This window comes from Nerophis lumbriciformis, linkage group LG20 (assembly GCF_033978685.3).
Source record: "Nerophis lumbriciformis linkage group LG20, RoL_Nlum_v2.1, whole genome shotgun sequence".
Classification (NCBI taxonomy): Eukaryota; Metazoa; Chordata; class Actinopteri; order Syngnathiformes; family Syngnathidae; genus Nerophis; species Nerophis lumbriciformis.
Window position 1 is genome coordinate 13,503,517 of NC_084567.2, and position 19,708 is coordinate 13,523,224.

Consider the following 19,708-nt stretch of genomic DNA (forward strand, 5'->3'; position numbering starts at 1 on the left):
TAAAAATGTGACATACAAATAAATCAAGAATTTGTATAAATAAACGTGTATTTGTAAATATATTTTTGAGATTTGAATATAAATATAATTGATTTTGTATTTGTATTGAATTTGCATATGTGGATCGCTTTTTTGATTTTGTGTCGATGAGACATTCCTCCCACAAACCAGATGCACAAATAAATGTGACCTTCACACTCCCCTGAACAACCAGCAGAGGGCACTGCAGCCGGAGCGGTCTCGGTCATAGACATGGTCAGACACTGGCAAGCCAATCAGAGGCACACTAGGGAGGGTCATATGATGATTGATATATGATGATGATTTGACACACATTGTACCGATTAGAGATCGGTATCTACATCGGAACAAGGTCATTAAACGACATTGATACAATAAAATAAGCAGCTAGCACGGTCTTTCAGATTAACTGGATAAATTAGCATTAGCTAATACAACGCTAAAGTTAGCAAGCTCAGGCCCGTTGTGCATTCTCTCTGTAAAGACGTGGATTGTTTTTGTGCAGAGAACTCCGGGCATTTTGCATATAATGCATATAATGCTCTGTGACCCAGACCGCTCTGGCTGCAGTGCCCTCTGCTGGTTGTTCAAGGGAGTGTGTAAGTCACATTTATTTGTGCATCTGGTTTGTGGGAGGAATGTCTCATCGACACAAAAGCAAAAAAGCGATCCACATATGCAAAATCAATAAAAATACAAAATCAAGCATATTTATATTCAAATCTCAAAAATATATTTACAAATACACGTTTATTTATACAAATTCTTGAATTATTTGTATGTCACATTTTTATATTTATAAATTGTATTTGTATATATTTTCAAATCTCAAAAATATATTTACAAATACGTGCTTATTTATACAAATTATTTATTTATTTGTACATCGTATTTGTATATTTATTAATGTATGCATATGTATTAATATCATATTGATATATGTATGTTTTAAAATATATTTACAAATATGCGTGTATTTATATAAATTATTTATTTATTTGTATATCAGATCTGTATTTGTATTTGTATATTTATTAACATATGCATATGTATAATATCATATTGATATTTATAAGTTGATTCTACTTCCATAATAGTTGGAAGTTTCAAATATATTTTTTAACAAAATAAGAGTCCTAAAGACATGAAATAAAATTACAGAGTTGTGATTTTATATTTAAATAAAACATCAAAGTTTCTTTTCATAATACTCTGAGTTAATAATAACCTTTCATTACAGCAGATTTTGTTGATTACAAACTATATTAGATTAAAATTTTTTGCCAACAAACTATTTTTTATTGTATTTTTTTGTTGTTGCTAACATTTTATATTTTATTTGACTTTTTGCCAATGAGCTTTGTTTATTGTATTTAAATAATTTGCTAACGTTTGCTCACCTTCAGCACATCTCAAATCATAACCGTAATCATAACCACAATCATAACCTCAATCAAACCACAACCAGAACGTCAATCATAACCACAATCATAACAATAATCGTAACCACAATCATAACAATAATCATAACCAAATCATAACCACAATCATAACCATAATCGCAATCAATCTTAAACATAACCCCTATAATAACCACAATCATAACCACAATTACAAACATAATCATAACCACAATCAACCATAATCATAACCACAATCATAACCACAATTATAACCATAATCGTAACCACAACCGCAACCATAATCATAACCACAATAATCATAATCATAACCATAATCATAACCACAATCAAGCACAATCATAACCACAGTCATATCCACAATCATAACAATAATCATAACCAATCTTAACCACAATCGTAACCATAATCATAACCACAGTAATAACTATAATCAAAACCACAATCAACCATAATCATAACCATAATCATAACCATAATTATAACCATAATCGTAACCACAATCACAACCACAATCAACCATAATCATAACCACAATCATAACATAATTGTAACCACAACCGTAACCATAATCATAACCACAATCAACCATAATCATAACCACAATCATAACCATAATTATAAACACAATCATAACCACAATCGTAACCACAATCATAACCACATCCATAATCATAATCATAACCACAATCATACCCACAATCATAATCATAACAACAATGCTAACACAATCATAACCATAATAATAACCATAATCATAACCACAATCATAACCATAATCATAACCACAATAACCATTATCATAACCACAATCAAGCACAATCATAACCACAGTCATATCCACAATCATAACATTAATCATAACCAATCTTAACCACAATCGTAACCATAATCATAACCACAATAACCATTATCATAACCATAATCACAACCACAATCAACCACAATCATAACCACAACCATAACCAAAATCATAACCACAATCAACCACAATCATAACATAATTGTAACTATAATCATAACCACAATAATAACTATAATCATAACCACAATCAACCATAATCATAACAATAATCATAACCATAATCGTAACTACAATCACAACCACAATCATAACTATAATCATAACCACAATCAACCATAATCATAACCACAATCATAATCATAATCACAATCGTAACTATATTCATAATCATAACCATAATTATAACCACAATCATAACCATAATCGTAACCACAATCATAACCACAATCAACAATAATCATAACCACAATCATAACCATACTCATAACCACAATCATAACCACAATCAACCATAATCATAACCACACTCAAAGCCATAATCATAACCACAATCGTATAACTGTAATCATAACCATAATCATAACCCCAATCAACCACAATCATAACCATAATCGCAACCATAATCATAACCACAATCATAACCACAATCAACCATAATCATAACCACAATCATAACCACACTCATAACCATAATCATAACCACAATTATAACCATAATTGCAACCATAATCATAGCCACAATCATAGCCATAATCATAACCACAATCAACCATAATCATAACCACAATCATAACCACACTCATAACCATAATCATAACCACAATCATAACCATAATCATAACCCCAATCAACCACAATCATAACCATAATCGTAACCATAATCATAACCTCAATCATAACCACAATCATAACCACAATCAACCATAATCGTAACCATAATCATAACCTCAATCATAACCACACTCATAACCATAATCATAATCATAACCACAATCATAACCATAATTGCAACCATAATCATAGCCACAATCATAGCCATAATCATAACCACAATCAACCATAATCATAACCACAATCATAATCATAATCACAATCGTAACTATATTCATAATCATAACCATAATTATAACCACAATCATAACCATAATCGTAACCACAATCATAACCACAATCAACCATAATCATAACCACAATCATAACCATACTCATAACCACAATCATAACCATAATCATAACCACAATCAACCATAATCATAACCACACTCATAACCATAATCATAACCACAATTGTATAACTGTAATCATAACCATAATCGCAACAATAATCATAACCACAATCATAACCATAATCATATCCACAATCAACCATAATCATAACCACAATCATAACCACACTCATAACCATAATCATAACCACAATTATAACCATAATTGCAACCATAATCATAGCCACAATCATAGCCATAATCATAACCACAATCAACCATAATCATAACCACAATCATAACCACACTCATAACCATAGTCATAACCACAATCATAACCATAATCATAACCCCAATCAACCACAATCATAACCATAATCGAAACCATAATCATAACCTCAATCATAACCACAATCATAACCATAATCCCAATCAACCACAATCATAACCATAATCGAAACCATAATCATAACCTCAATCATAACCATAATCATAACCACAATCAACCATAATCGTAACCATAATCATAACCTCAATCATAACCACACTCATAACCACAATCATAACTTCCACTGCTCTACACATCGCTCTCTGACTGCCATCTAGTGAGGATATTTATATCACCACTTTGTTTATATATATATATATATATATATATATGTGTGTGTGTGTGTGTGTGTGTGTGTGTGTGTGTGTGTGTGTGTGTGTGTGTGTGTGTGTGTGTGTGTGTGTGTGTGAAAAGTGCTATAGGAATACATTTTACAGACACACACACACACACACACACACACACATTTATATATTTTTATATATATATATATATATATATATATATATATATATATATATATATATATATATATATATATACATAAATATATATATATATATATATATATATATATATATATATATATATATATATATATATATATATATATATATATATATATATATATATATATATATATGTGTGTGTGTGTATATACCATGTTCCATAGATAATAACATGTGAATGTATTATCTTCATATGTTGACTTTAATGTTTCCAGTTGTGAACCTTCCACAGACGTCAGTGTGTGAGCGTGGACGTGATGGAGACGTGAGCGTGGATGCAATGACGTCATCGTGACCCGGCGAGGCGGGAGCAGATGTTGAAGAAGAGTTCAGGAGAAGGTTCTGGAAGACAGCGAAGGTGCTCTAGATGTTTCCATAGATATTCTTCAGTGGAGAAACTTTTCTTCCACGAGTTGTTGCGATGGAAAGAATGTTTGACAACACTTTGACAAGAAGGGCATCCCTGCAGGTGACTTCTCATTCGTGTAGTGTTTGTGTAGTATTTGTGTAGTATTAGTGTACTTACCGCAGGTGTGTTATTGTGTCCACGCAGCCTGCAGCCGCTGTGTCCTCCAGCAGGAGCGTCCATCATCCCGTCCTCTTCCCCGGCGGCATGAAGCTGGAGGCGGTCATGGAGAACCTGCAGCGGGCGCAGGCGGCCCGGCTGGCCGAGGACGAGAGGCTGCGGCGGGCCGCGAAGGAGCGAGACGTCCGCTCCTCGGTGGACGCGAAGGAGCGAGGTGTCCACGAGCGGGCTGGGACTTTGGCGCGGGTTCCCACGTGGTTCCGGGCAGGGGTCAGCTCGCAGCCTCCGGACTCGCTGAACGGAACCTGCCGGGCCGAGCAGGACCGAAGCCAGCACGCCGACATGGAAGATGAAGAAGACGAAGATGGAGAAGAAGAAGAAGATTTCTTCAAGCAGTCTTTGATGAAAGAAGCGGGCAGAAGCGCTTCGGTAATGACGGGCAGAATCCTGCCAAACTCCGTCTTTTCCCGCCAAACGGAATCTCCATGTGGACCTCAGAACCACGAGTGGACCTTTGAGGAGCAGTTCAAACAAGTAAGAGCAACTTTTCCCAAGAAGTATTTATTATTACTGATGTAGCAATCCATATTACTTATTATTATTATTATTATTTATTATTATTATTAGTATTATTTATTTTGTATTATTATTCATTTATTATTATGAAGTGGACATTCTTACTTTCCATTAGAAGTTGACCACAGAAATGGATAAATAATGTTGATATAAATTAATTACATGATCAGAGTGAGAATAAGTCATTACTATGATGATGATGATTAATATTATTATTATTATTATGATGATGCTTATTATTATTATAGGCTCTATTCAAATGATTAGTATTGTTTTACCTTTCATGTTGTATGATTATGAACGTTGATTTATAAACAAAATGTATGTTTAGTCAGGTACCAGCATTGGTTATACAACATGTCATCATTGAAAATATGACATAAGAACAAAAAAACAATATATATAAAAATGTGTATTTATTAATATTTGTTTATTGAACTAAAACAGTTAAAGTATAGAAATAAACTTGATACACAACATATCTAGACCGTGTAGTATAATATTGCAAAAATCATGATAATTATTATAATAACTATATATATATATTCTGTCCTCTTCGTCTTATTGTCTGATGCGAGTATTAATATTTAATATTCTTAGCTCTTTTAGGTATATGTGTATATATATATATATATATATATATATATATATATATATATATATATATATATATATATATATATATACACACACACACACACACACACACACACACACACACACACACACACACATATATAGTTATTATATTATATATATATGTGTGTATATATATATATATATATATATATATATATATATATATATATATATATATATATATATATATATATATATATTACATGACAAAAACTAAGTAGATATTAAAACATTTGAAAATTAATTCATTTTGGATATAAAAAGATACGAGATATTACCACATTTAAAAAAATAATACAGATTAGATATACAAATATACTAAATATTAAAACATGTATATTTAAAGATATGTTAAATATGAAAACATATTCGACATTAAAACATTTTGGATATTTAAAAACAGATTTAGGTGTAGGGGGGAAAAATAGGTACATGTTTATTATATTGTGCATATTATTGTCATTCCCGACAGGGACAAGCGGTGGAATATGGATGGATGGATATTATCGTCATATGCATTTTTATATTGTTATAAGAGAAAAAAGGGTAGATAAAACATTTTAGATTTGAAAGTGTAGAAATGTATTAGATATTAAAACCGAATTATGAATGTGTGTATTATATATAGTGTAAAAAAAGAGCTAAGAATATTAAATAGTAATGCTTGCATCAGACAATAAGACGAAGAGGACAGAATATATATATATATATATATATATATATATATATATATATATATATATATATATATATATATATATATATATATATATATATATATATTCAATTAAATAGACTGCAAAGACAAGATAATTAATGTTCACACTGAGAAACTTGTTTTTTTTTTTGCAAATAATGATTAACTTAGAATTTAATGGCAGCAACACATTGCAAAAAAGTTGTCACAGCGGCATTTTTACCACTGTGTTACATGGCCTTTCCTTTTAACAACACTCAGTAAAGAACTGAGGAGACACATTTTTGAAGAGGAATTCTTTCCCATTCTTGCTTGATGTACAGCTTAAGTTGTTCAACAATCCGGGGGTCTCCGTTGTGGTATTTTAGGCTTCATACTGCGCCACACATTTTCAATGGGAGACAGATCTAGACTACAGGCAGGCCAGTCTAGTACCCGCACTCTTTTACTACAAAGCCACGCTGTCTTGGCATTGTCTTGCTGAAATAAGCAGGGGCGTCCATGATAACGTTGCTTGGATAGCAACATATGTTGCTCCAAAACCTGTATGTACCTTTCAGCATTAATGGCGCCTTCACAGATGTGTAAGTTACCCATGTCTTGGGCACTAATACACCCCCATACCATCACAGATGCTGGCTTTTACACTTTGCGCCGAGAACAATCCAGGTGGTTCTTTTCCTCTTTGGTCCGGAGGACACAACGTCCACAGTTTCCAAAAACAATTTGAAATGTGGACTCGTCAGACCACAGAACACTTTTCCACTTTGCATCAGTCCATCTTAGATGAGCTTGGGCCCAGCGAAGCCGGCGGTGTTTCTGGGTGTTGTTGATAAATGGCTATCGGTTTGCATAGTAGAGTTTTTAATGCAAATTTTTGTTTTCATTGACTTCAAATTATCTTCTTTGTTTCAGTTGTATGAACTTGATGAGGATGAAAAGCGCAAAGAATTCCTTGATGACCTTTTTAGTTTCATGCAGAAACGAGGTAAGTGGAGAACTTGCCGGCGTCGTTTTTGTATGTCGTCATGTTGATTGGCTTGTTGGTGTTGGCCCAGCCTTGTCTTTTGTGTCCAATGTTGTGCTGTCAACACATGAGTTGTAATGATTGTGATCATATCAAAATGAGTTGTGATGATTGTAACGATATCAACACATGAGTTGGGATAATTGTGATGATATCGTCACGTGAGTTGTGATGATTGTAATAACAACATGTGAGTTGGGATGATTGTGATGATGTCAACACGTGAGTTGTGATGAATGTAATAACAACAAGTGAGTTGGGATGATTGTGATGATGTCAAAACGTGAGTTGTGATGATTGTGATATCAACATGTGAGTTGTGATGATTGTGATGATATCAACACGTGAGTTGTGATGAATGCAATAACAACAAGTGAGCTGGGATGATTGTGATGATGTCAAAACGTGAGTTGTGATGATTGTGATATCAACATGTGAGTTGTGATGATTGTGATGATATCAACATGTGAGTTCTGACGATTGTGATTATATCAACACGTTAGTTGTGATGATATCAACATGTGAGTTGTGATGATATCAACATGTGAGTTGTGATGATTGTGATGATAGCAACACGTGAGTTGTGATTGTTATGATGATATCAACACGTGAGTTCTGACGATTGTGATTATATCAACACGTTAGTTGTGATGATATCAGCATGTGAGTTGTGATGATATTAACATGTGAGTTGTGATGATATCAACATGTGAGTTGTGATGATTGTGATGATAGCAACACGTGAGTTGTGATGATTATGATGATATCAACGAGGGAGTTGTAATGATTGGGATGATATCAATATGAGTTGTGATAATTGTAATGATATCAACACATGAGTTGTGATGATATCAACACGTGAGTTGTGATGATTGTGATGATATCAACACGTGAGTTGTGATGATTGTGATATCAAGATGTGAGTTGTGATGATTGTGATGATATCAACACGTGAGTTGTGATGATTATGATATCAAGACATGAGTTGTGGTGATTGTGATGATATCAACATGTGGTTGTGATGATTGTGGTATCAAGACGTGAGTTGTGATGACTGTGATGATATCAACACGTGAGTTGTGATGATTGTGATGATATCAACACGTGAGTTGTGACGATTGCGATTATATCAACACGTGAGTTGTGATGATATCAACATGTGAGTTGTGATGATTGTGATGATAGCAACACGTGAGTTGTGATTGTTATGATGATATCAACACGTGAGTTCTGACGATTGTGATTATATCAACACGTTAGTTGTGATGATATCAACATGTGAGTTGTGATGATATCAACATGTGAGTTGTGATGATATCAACATGTGAGTTGTGATGATTGTGATGATAGCAACACGTGAGTTGTGATGATTATGATGATATCAACGAGGGAGTTGTAATGATTGGGATGATATCAATATGAGTTGTGATAATTGTAATGATATCAACACATGAGTTGTGATGATATCAACACGTGAGTTGTGATGATTGTGATGATATCAACACGTGAGTTGTGATGATTGTGATATCAAGATGTGAGTTGTGATGATTGTGATGATATCAACACGTGAGTTGTGATGATTATGATATCAAGACGTGAGTTGTGGTGATTGTGATGATATCAACATGTGGTTGTGATGATTGTGGTATCAAGACGTGAGTTGTGATGACTGTGATGATATCAACACGTGAGTTGTGATGATTGTGATGATATCAACACGTGAGTTGTGACGATTGCGATTATATCAACACGTGAGTTGTGATGATATCAACATGTGAGTTGTGATGATTGTGATGATATCAACACGTGAGTTGTGATGATTGTGATGATATCAACACGTGAGTTGTGCTGATTGTGATGATATCAACACGTGAGTTGTGACGATTGCGATTATATCAACACGTGAGTTGTGCTGATATCAACATGTGAGTTGTGATGATTGTGATGATGGCAACACATGAGATGTGATGATTATGATGATATCAACAAGGGAGTTGTAATGATTGTGATGATATCAATATGAGTTGTGATAATTGTAATGATATCAACACATGAGTTGTGATGATATCAACACGTGAGTTGTGATGATTGTGATGATATCAACACGTGAGTTGTGATGATTGTGATGATATCAACACGTGAGTTGTGATGATTGTGATATCAAGACATGAGTTGTGGTGATTGTGATGATTGTGATATCAAGACGTACGTTGTGATGATATGAACACGTGAGTTGTGATGATTGTGATGATATCAACACGTGAGTTGTGCTGATTGTGATGATATGAACACGTGAGTTGTAAGGATTGCGATTATATCAACACATGAGTTGTGATGATTGTGATGATAGCAACACACGAGTTGTGATGATTACGATGAAATCAACAAGGGAGGTGTAATGATTGTAATGATATCAACACATGAGTTGTAATGATATCAACATGTGCGTTGTGATTATTGTGATGATATCAACACGTGAGTTGTGATGATTGTGATGATATCAACACGTGAGTTGTGCTGATTGTGATGATATAAACACGTGAGTTGTGCTGATTGTGATGATATCAACACGTGAGTTGTAACGATTGCGATTATATCAACACATGAGTTGTGATGATATCAACATGTGAGTTGTGATGATTGTGATGATAGCAACACACGAGTTGTGATGATTATGATGAAATCAACGAGGGAGTTGTAATGATTGTAATGATATCAACACATGAGTTGGGATGATATCGACACATGAGTTGGGATGATATCGACACGTGCGTTGTGATGATTGTGATGATATCAACACGTTAGTTGTGATGATTGTGATGATATCAACATGTGAGTTGTGATGACTGTGATGATATCAACATGTGAGTTGTAATGATTGTGATGATATCAACACGTGAGTTGTGATAATTGTGATGATATCAACACGTGAGTTGTGATGATTGTGATATCAAGACGTGAGTTGTGATGATTGTGATGATAGCAACACGTGAGTTGTGATGATTGTGATGATATCAACACGTGAGTTGTGATGATTGTGATATCAAGACGTGAGTTGTTATGATTGTGATGATATCAACACGTGAGTTGTGATGATTGTGATGATGTCAACACGTGAGTTGTGATGATTGTGATGATGTCAACACGTGAGTTGTGATAATTGTGATGATAGCAACACGTGAGTTGTGATGATTGTGATGATATCAACACATGAGTTGTGATGATTGTGATGCTATCAAGACGTGAGTTGTGATGATATCGAGACGTGAGTGTTGTGGTGATAGCAATGATATTGTGATGTTAGGGATATCAGTGAGGTGTCGGATGATAGAGATTATATTGTGATGATTGTGATATCAGCGAGGTGTTGGATGATGGAGATAATATTGTAATAATTGTCATATCAGCGAGGTGTCGGATGATAGCGATGATATTGTGACAATTGTCATATCAGCGAGGTGTCGGATGATAGCGATGATATTGTGATGATAGGGATATCAGTGAGGTGTCGGATGATAGAGGCTATATTGTGATGATTGTGATATCAGCGAGGTGTCGGACAATAGCGATGACATAGTGATGACTGTGATATCAGCTAGGTGTCGGATGATAGCGATGATATTGAGATGATTGTGATATCAGCGAGGCTCAGATGATAGCGCTGATATTGTGACAATTGTCATATCAGCGAGGTGTTGATGATAGCAATGATATTGTGATGATAGTGATATCAGCGAGGTGTCGTATGATAGAGATTATATTGTGATGATTGTGATATCAGTGAGGTGTCGGATGATAGCGATGACATTGTGATGATTGTGATATCAGCGAGGTGTCGGATGATAGTGATGACATTGTGATGATAGTGATAACAGCAAGGTGTCAGATGATATCACTGTTATTGTGATGATTGTGATATCAGCGAGGTGTTGGATGTTAGCGATGATATTGTGATGATTGTGATATCAGGGAGGTGTAGGATGATAGTGATAACATTGTGATGATTGTGATATCAGCGCGGTGTCGGATGATAGAGATGACATTGTGATGATCGTGATATCAGTGAGGTGTCAGATGATAGCGATGATATTGTAACGATAGTGATATCAGCGAGGTGTCGGATGATAGCGATGATATTGTGATGATTGTGATATCAGACAAGTGTTGGATGATAGCGATGATATTTTGATGATTGTGCTATCAGCCAGGTTTTGTATGATAGCGATGATATTGTGATGATTGTGATATCAGCGAGGTTTCAGATGATAGCGATGATATTGTGATGATTGTGATATCAGCAGTGTTGGGTTAGTTACTGAAAAACAGTAACTAGTTATAGTTACTAGTTACTTCATTTCAAAAGTAACTCAGTTACTAACTCAGTTACTTACACCAAAAAGTAATGCGTTACTGTGAAAAGTAACTATTTAGTTACTTCTTTTTTTCTTCTTTTTTTTTTTAAAGCTCCAATTAATGCCCTTTTAGCCTTTATTTCAGTACTGTTATTGCACTGGAGAATAATACAATCTGTTGATCAACTTGACATACATTTGTATCACTGAACTCTGCTAAGCCATGTGGTCTACATACAACACACAAAGACAAAGATATGTTACAAAGGCCAATTTGTTTCTGGCCAGAACAAATTGACAAAACTATTTTAAATAGCTGCAACATAACATACATAAGTAACAAACAGCATAATAACAGCATAGCTGTAAAGCAAGAAAGGCACACACTACATACACAAAGCCTAACCAGGCATTTTCTTCCTCAAGAAATTCTGACACAAAATCATGTCTGAAGCCCAGAACACTCTACACATTTCCCCAGTTTTAGTTTAGAGATAAGGAAAGATTGGCCTGGCCCAATAGCATCCCTCTTTATGTTTGTGAACTTTATAGTCTATACATTTAGAGTGATGTGATAATCAAACACTCTAGAAGTCTAAAATGAAAGAGTATATAAGAGAATTGACAGCAACGTTCCCTCTCAGGAGCGCGCATGTGCAATTGCGCACTGCTCAAGCGTCCTCTGCGCACGACAAATCTATGCCACGCACAAAATCAAATAAAAAAATAAGCGCATAACAATTTTCGACACGACACGGACACGACAGAGAAAACCATTTTCGTCATCATTGTTCAAATATAATAATACGTTTGTCGAGACGCTTTGAGGACATGAATTCCATCCATCACTTTACTGAGCAAAACTCTTTATTGTCGGCCATAAACACATCACTGTTATATCAGCAGCAGCCGCTCGCTCTTTCTTACTTGCGCCAACACTTGCACATATGGCACTTAGCCAGTGATGCGTTTACAGCCACACAAAAAGTCGGACAACTCCAACACCACACATAAAGTGTAATTCCAGGTCGTTACTCTATGATTTACCAATCAAATGTGTGCCTATTCTAGTGTCATTTATTAGGAATCTTAATTTATAAATATTAATCATTAAATGCTGTTAATATATTAAATACATACTAATAAAAATATATTTTTTACAAACAGGAAGTTGCAGGAATGTACACATGATCCCCTGCTTACATCTCATTGTGCAACATGTGAATGTTTTAATGGAAACTTAATGCAATGTCTGAAAGGGGTACAAATTATTTCCAAAGCAGGACCTCCACCCAGACAAACAATACAAGTACGCAGTTCATGAAAAACAATATTTTTTGTTATTGTCATTGTAAGTGGGCCTAAACACTTATATTAGAAATGGAAATGACTGCTGTCATTTGATTATAATAATAAGAGAATGTTGTCTGTCTATCTGTGTTGGCCCTGTGATGAGGTGGGGACTTGTCCAGGGTGTACTCAGCCTTCCGCCCGAATGCAGCTGAGATAGGCTCCAGCGACCCCGAAAGGGACAAGCGGTAGAAAATGGATGGATGGATGGATGGAGATTGAACTTGTTATTTAGTCAGGTTTGGGACAGGTGTGCTGCTGGTGTAGCCACAGTGTGCACGTCTGATGTTGCTCACATGGACTCCACTGAATGCTCAGGGAGTTTTTGCGTTTGCTCACACACATGAAAAATTAGAGGGAACATTGATTGACAGAGTGTGTGTACCTTCAGTGCTGAAAGATGAACAGAGGCAGAGTTAATCCTTAAGTGGTGGTGGAGGTGAAGTGTCATTGGAGTCTCTATCTCTCCTTACTAGCTTTGTCGAAGCATGTTGCTATGTAGCTTGTTTCAGCAGATTTGAATTGCTGTTTTGGGCAGTAGATGGCATCTTTGATCCAAAGCACAATTTACATTTAACTAAATTGTTATTTTCTTTGTGCTCGACAAAAGAAAAGTAGTGAAAATATCTCCATGTTAGCAAACTCGACTTCTGGCTCCGCCATGATCAGACACGCCCCCTCTCCACCCTCTCCTCCCTCCCCACACTCACACTCACACTCACACACAGAGCGCGTGTCTCTCTCTCTTCCCCGGCTTGTGACACAAGAAGAATCAGAACGATGACACAGCAGCCCTCCGATAAAACACACTTTATACTACATAAAAAGTAACGTAAAATAACGCAGTAACGCATCATGTAGTAACGGTAACTGAGTTACTGTATGTAAAAAAATAACGCGTTAGATTACTAGTTACCGCCGAAACTAACGGCGTTACAGTAACGCGTTACTTTGTAACGCGTTAGTCCCAACACTGGATATCAGCGAGGTGTAGGATGATAGCGATGATATTGTGATGATTGTGATATCAGCGTAGTGTCGGATGATAGCGATGATATTGTGATGGATACAGCAGACACCAAAATGAAGTCATTTATTGGCCTTATCTAAACAAAATGCATTATCTTGTACATGAATCATTTTTGCATTATCTAACCCTATAGTGAGGTGTCAGATGATAGCGATGATATTGTAACGATAGTGATATCAGCGAGGTGTTGGATGATAGCGATGATATTGTGATGATATTGATATCAGCGAGGTGTCAAATGATAGCGATGATATTGTGATGATTGTGATATCAGGGAGGTGTCGAATGATAGCGATGATATTGTGATGATTGGGATATCAGACAAGTGTTGGATGATAGCGATGATATTGTGATGATTGTGATATCAGCGAGTTGTCGGATGATAGTGATGATATTTTGATAATTGTGCTATCAGCCAGGTTTCGGATGATAGCGATGATATTGTGATGATTGTGATATCAGCGAGGTGTAGGATGATAGCGATGATATTGTGATGATTGTGATATCAGCGAGGTGTAGGATGATAGCGATGATATTGTGATGATTGTGATATCAGCATGGTGTCGGATGATAGCGATGATATTGTGATGATTGTGATGATATCAGCGAAGTATTGGATGGTAGCGATGATTTTGTGATGATTTTGATATCAGCCAGGTGTCGGGTGATAGCGATGATATTGTGATGATTTTGATATCAGCCAGGTGTCGGATAATACTGTGATGATTGTGATATCAGCGAGGTGTCGGAGTGTGAGAAGCCGCGACCTGTCAATGAAGCGATGAAGCTGGGAGGTCACTGGGCTTTCTAGAAGAGCCGTATGGCCGCTGTTCAATTAGACATTGATTTTGGACGTGTAGAGAAGACGTTGTCAGCGGGCAGCAGATCAGCACAAGCCTCACCTGCGACAGGTGACGTGTGCTCCAGGGAAGACAATCGATGTGTTGAAGAACTCTGCTGTCATTCTGCACCACACTTCTTCTTTAACACTGCAAGACCACTCATATCAATCATACTAGTACTACTACTAATAATACTAGTAATACTACTAGTTTGACTTCATCCACACGATACACTATTACATGCATACCAGTCATATCAAATTATACTTACTACTACTACTACTACTACTACTACTAGAAATATTACTAGTTTGACTTCATCCACGCTATACAGTAATAATTCATATATATATATATATATATATATATATATATATATATATATATATATATATATATATATATATATATATATATATATATATATACCATAACACACTGCTCGGAGCGTCTTTATAAGATTTAATCTTATTTTTCATCTTTGTCATTTATCATGTCATCATATTTCATGTTATTTATCATCTATTCTGATTTAATCATTTTTTTCATTTATTCAAATTGTATTATTTTTTATCATCTATTCTGATTTAATCATTTTATTAATTTATTCAAATGTAATTATTTTTTTTCATCTATTCAAATTTAATTATATTTAATGTGATAATCTGTGATATATTAAACATGTATGATTTATTATTATCACGTATTCATATTTAATTATATTTATCATGTATTCATTATTAATATTATTTATCATCTATTGTGATTTAATTTTTTTTATCATGTATTCAAATTTAATTATATTCAATGTGATAATCTATGATATATTAAACAAGTATAATTTATTATTATCATGTATTCACATTTAATTATATTTACTTTACTATGTACTGTATTTTCCGCACTATTAGCCGCACCTAAAAACCACAAATTTTCTCAAAAGCTGACAGTGCGGCTTATAACCCGGTGCGCTTTATATATGGATTAATATTAAGATTCATTTTCATAAAGTTTAGGTCTCGCAACTACGGTAAACAGCCGCCATCTTTTTTCCCCGTAGAAGAGGAAGCGCTTCTTCTTCTACGGCAAGCAACTGCCAAGGTAAGCACCCGCCCCCATAGAAGAGGAAGCGCTTCTTCTTCTACTGTAAGCAACCACCCGCCCCCATAGAAGAAGAAGCGCGCGGATATTACGTTTCATTTCATTTGTGTGTTTACATCTGTAAAGACCACAAAATGGCTCCTATTAAGAGACACGCGTACAACGCAGAATTCAAACTCAAGGCAATAAGTCACGCAGTAGAACACGGAAATAGAGCAGCAACGAGAGAAGTGAACATAAATGGTGCGTAGGTAGAGAAAGCAACAAGATGACCTGCGCCACTAAGACAGGGAGACAGCGCCGGACGACATACGCCAACATCTTCCAGTGGATTGTAAATGCCTGGGCGAATATATCGGTCTCAACTGTGGTCCGAGCTTTCCAGAAGGCAGGATTCACGGAACTGCTGGACAACAGCAACATTGACTCTAATGACTTCGACGAGACGGAGCCGGCCATATTGGATGCCGTATTCGCCCAACTTTTTAATTCAGACACTGAAGAAGAATTCGAGGGATTTATGGATGAGGAATAATTTCAGAAAGTGAGCTTTAAATGTTTATTTTGTGTGTTGTGTGACATTAACGTTCGAGCAACGTTGAGTTATTGATGTTGCTATTGCTCTGCAGTAATTTGAGTGTTACTATTTTTGTGATTGCACATTTGCACATTACATTTTGGGGGTGAACAGAGTTGTTAGAACGCTGGTTTGTAATATATTATTAAAGTTTGACTGACCTATCTGACTGTTTTTTTTACATTCCCTTTAGCGCAGCGTAGGCGCGGTTTATAACCCGGGGCGGCTTATAGGTGGACAAAGTTTTGAAATATGCCATTCATTGAAGGTGCGGCTAATAACCCGGGGCGGCTTATAGTGCGGAAAATACGGTACTCATATTTAAATATTTTGATCATGTATTCATATTTAATTATATTTAATGTGATAATCTATGATATATTAAACATGTATGATGTATTATTATCATGTATTCACATTTAATTATATTCAACATATATTCATTTTAGATGTTATTTATCATCTATTAATATTTAATTATATTTAATGTGATAATCTATAATATATTAAACATGTATGATTTATTATTATCACATATTCACATTTAATTGTATTCATCATATATTCATATCTAATGTTATTTATCATCTATTCAAATTAAATTGTTATTATCATGTATTCAAATGTATTTATATTTAATGTGTTGATATCGGATATTTTAGATATGTATGATTTATTATTATCACTTATTCAGATTTAATTATATTTATTTTGTATTCACATTTAATTATTTTTATCATGTATTCAAAATTAAATTTATTTAACGTGATGATCTATGATATATTAAACATGTATTATTTATTATTATCATGTATTCAGATTTAATTGTATTCATTAGTGTTATTAATTGGTATAATATTTAGTATGAAATAGTATGTACTATTAGTGGGTGATCTATTAAGACTGTGCGTACATATATACAATATAATAATAATTATAATAATAATTCTGACACTAACAGACCCTACTTTATATCTAATCATTGTATAATAATATTATAATAATCATAATAATTATGATCATAACTGTGATGTAACAGAACCTACTTCATATATAATAATGTTATAGTAATAATATTAATAAATATGATAATAACTACTGTATATATAATAATTGTATAATATAATAATAACTGTGATGCTAACAAAACCTACTTTATATCTAATAATTGTACAATAATAATAATAATAATAATTATGATAATAACTGTGATGCAACAGAAACTACTTTACATATAATAATTGTATAATATAATAATTATAATAATAATTGTGATGCTTACAGAACCTACTTTATATGTAATAATTGTATTATAATAATAATAATAATAATTATGATAATAACTGTGATGTAACAGAACCTACTTTATATATAATAATTGTATAACAATAGCAATAATATAAATTTATAATAATAATTGTGATAATGCAAAAATTATCCATGTGCAAGATAATGCATGTTGTTTAGATAAGGCCAATAAATGACTTCATTTTGGTGTCTGCTGTATCCAAGCAAACTTTACGCCATCCAGCAGCTAAAAAAACGTAGTGGCTTGATGGATGATGTAATATTTCACATGTTTGATGTACACTTGGAAGATCTGCTTTCCATCATCTGTCATTGCACACCACATTGTCTCCTCATCGCTGTTTGTGCCTGACTGTGCCAACCTGCCAGCATGCTAAATCTTTGGTCCGGAGGACACGACGTCCACAGTTTCCAAAAACAACTCGAAATGTGGACTCGTCAGACCACAGAAGACTTTTCCACTTTGCATCAGTCCATCTTAGATGAGCTTGGGCCCAGCGAAGCGTTTCTGGGTGTTGTTGATAAATGGCTTTGGCTTTGCATAGTAGAGTTTTAACTTGCACTTACAGATGTAGCGACCAACTGTAGTTACTGACAGTGGTTTTCTGAAGTGTTCCTGAGCCCATGTGGTGATGTCCTTTACACACTGATGTCGCTTTTTGATGCAGTACCGCCTGAGGGATCCAAGTTCACGGGCATTCAATGTTGGTTTTCAGCCTGGCAGCTTACGTGGAGCGATTTCTCCAGATTCTCTGAACCTTTTGATGATATTACGGACCTTAGATGGTAAAATCCCTAAATTCCTTGTAATAGCTCGTTGAGAAATGTTCTTAATCTGTTCAACACGCATCTATTGACAAAGTGGTGACCCTCGCCCCATCCTTGTTTGTGAATGACTGAGCATTTCATGGAAGCTGCTTTTATACCCAATCATGGCACCCACCTGTTCCCAATGAGCCTGTTCACCTGTGGGATGTTCCAAATAAGTGTTTGATGAGCATTCCTCAACTTTCTCACTCTTTTTTGCCACTTGTGCCAGCTTTTTTGAAACATGCTGCAGGCATCAAATTCCAAATGGGCTAATATTTGCAAAAAATAACAAGGTTTTCCAGTTGGAACGTTAAATATCTTGTCTGTGCAGTCTATTCAATTGAATATAAGTTGAAAAGGATTTGCAAATCATTGTATTCTGTTTTTATTTACCATTTACACAACGTGACAACTTCACTGCTTTTGGGTTTTGTACTAAATATAAATAAAGGTCAAATGTATATGCTAAATATACAGTATATATAGGTCAATTATATATGATAAATATGTATAGAGATCAATTATATATATATATATATATATATATATATATATATATATATATATATATATATATATATATA

At 34.5% G+C, this 19,708-nt stretch overlaps 1 protein-coding gene across 1 annotated transcript in view; it reads left to right on the forward strand.

Moving 5' to 3' along the window:
* The first annotated feature begins 4,902 nt into the window (after positions 1-4,902).
* arid3c (AT rich interactive domain 3C (BRIGHT-like)) overlaps positions 4,903-19,708 on the forward strand; it is an 89,107-nt gene continuing 74,301 nt past the window's right edge. The window contains exons 1-2 of the mRNA XM_061981146.1: positions 4,903-5,349; positions 7,643-7,715. Of these exons, the coding sequence (XP_061837130.1) occupies positions 4,903-5,349; positions 7,643-7,715 (520 nt within the window). The remainder of the gene's footprint in view (positions 5,350-7,642; positions 7,716-19,708) is intronic.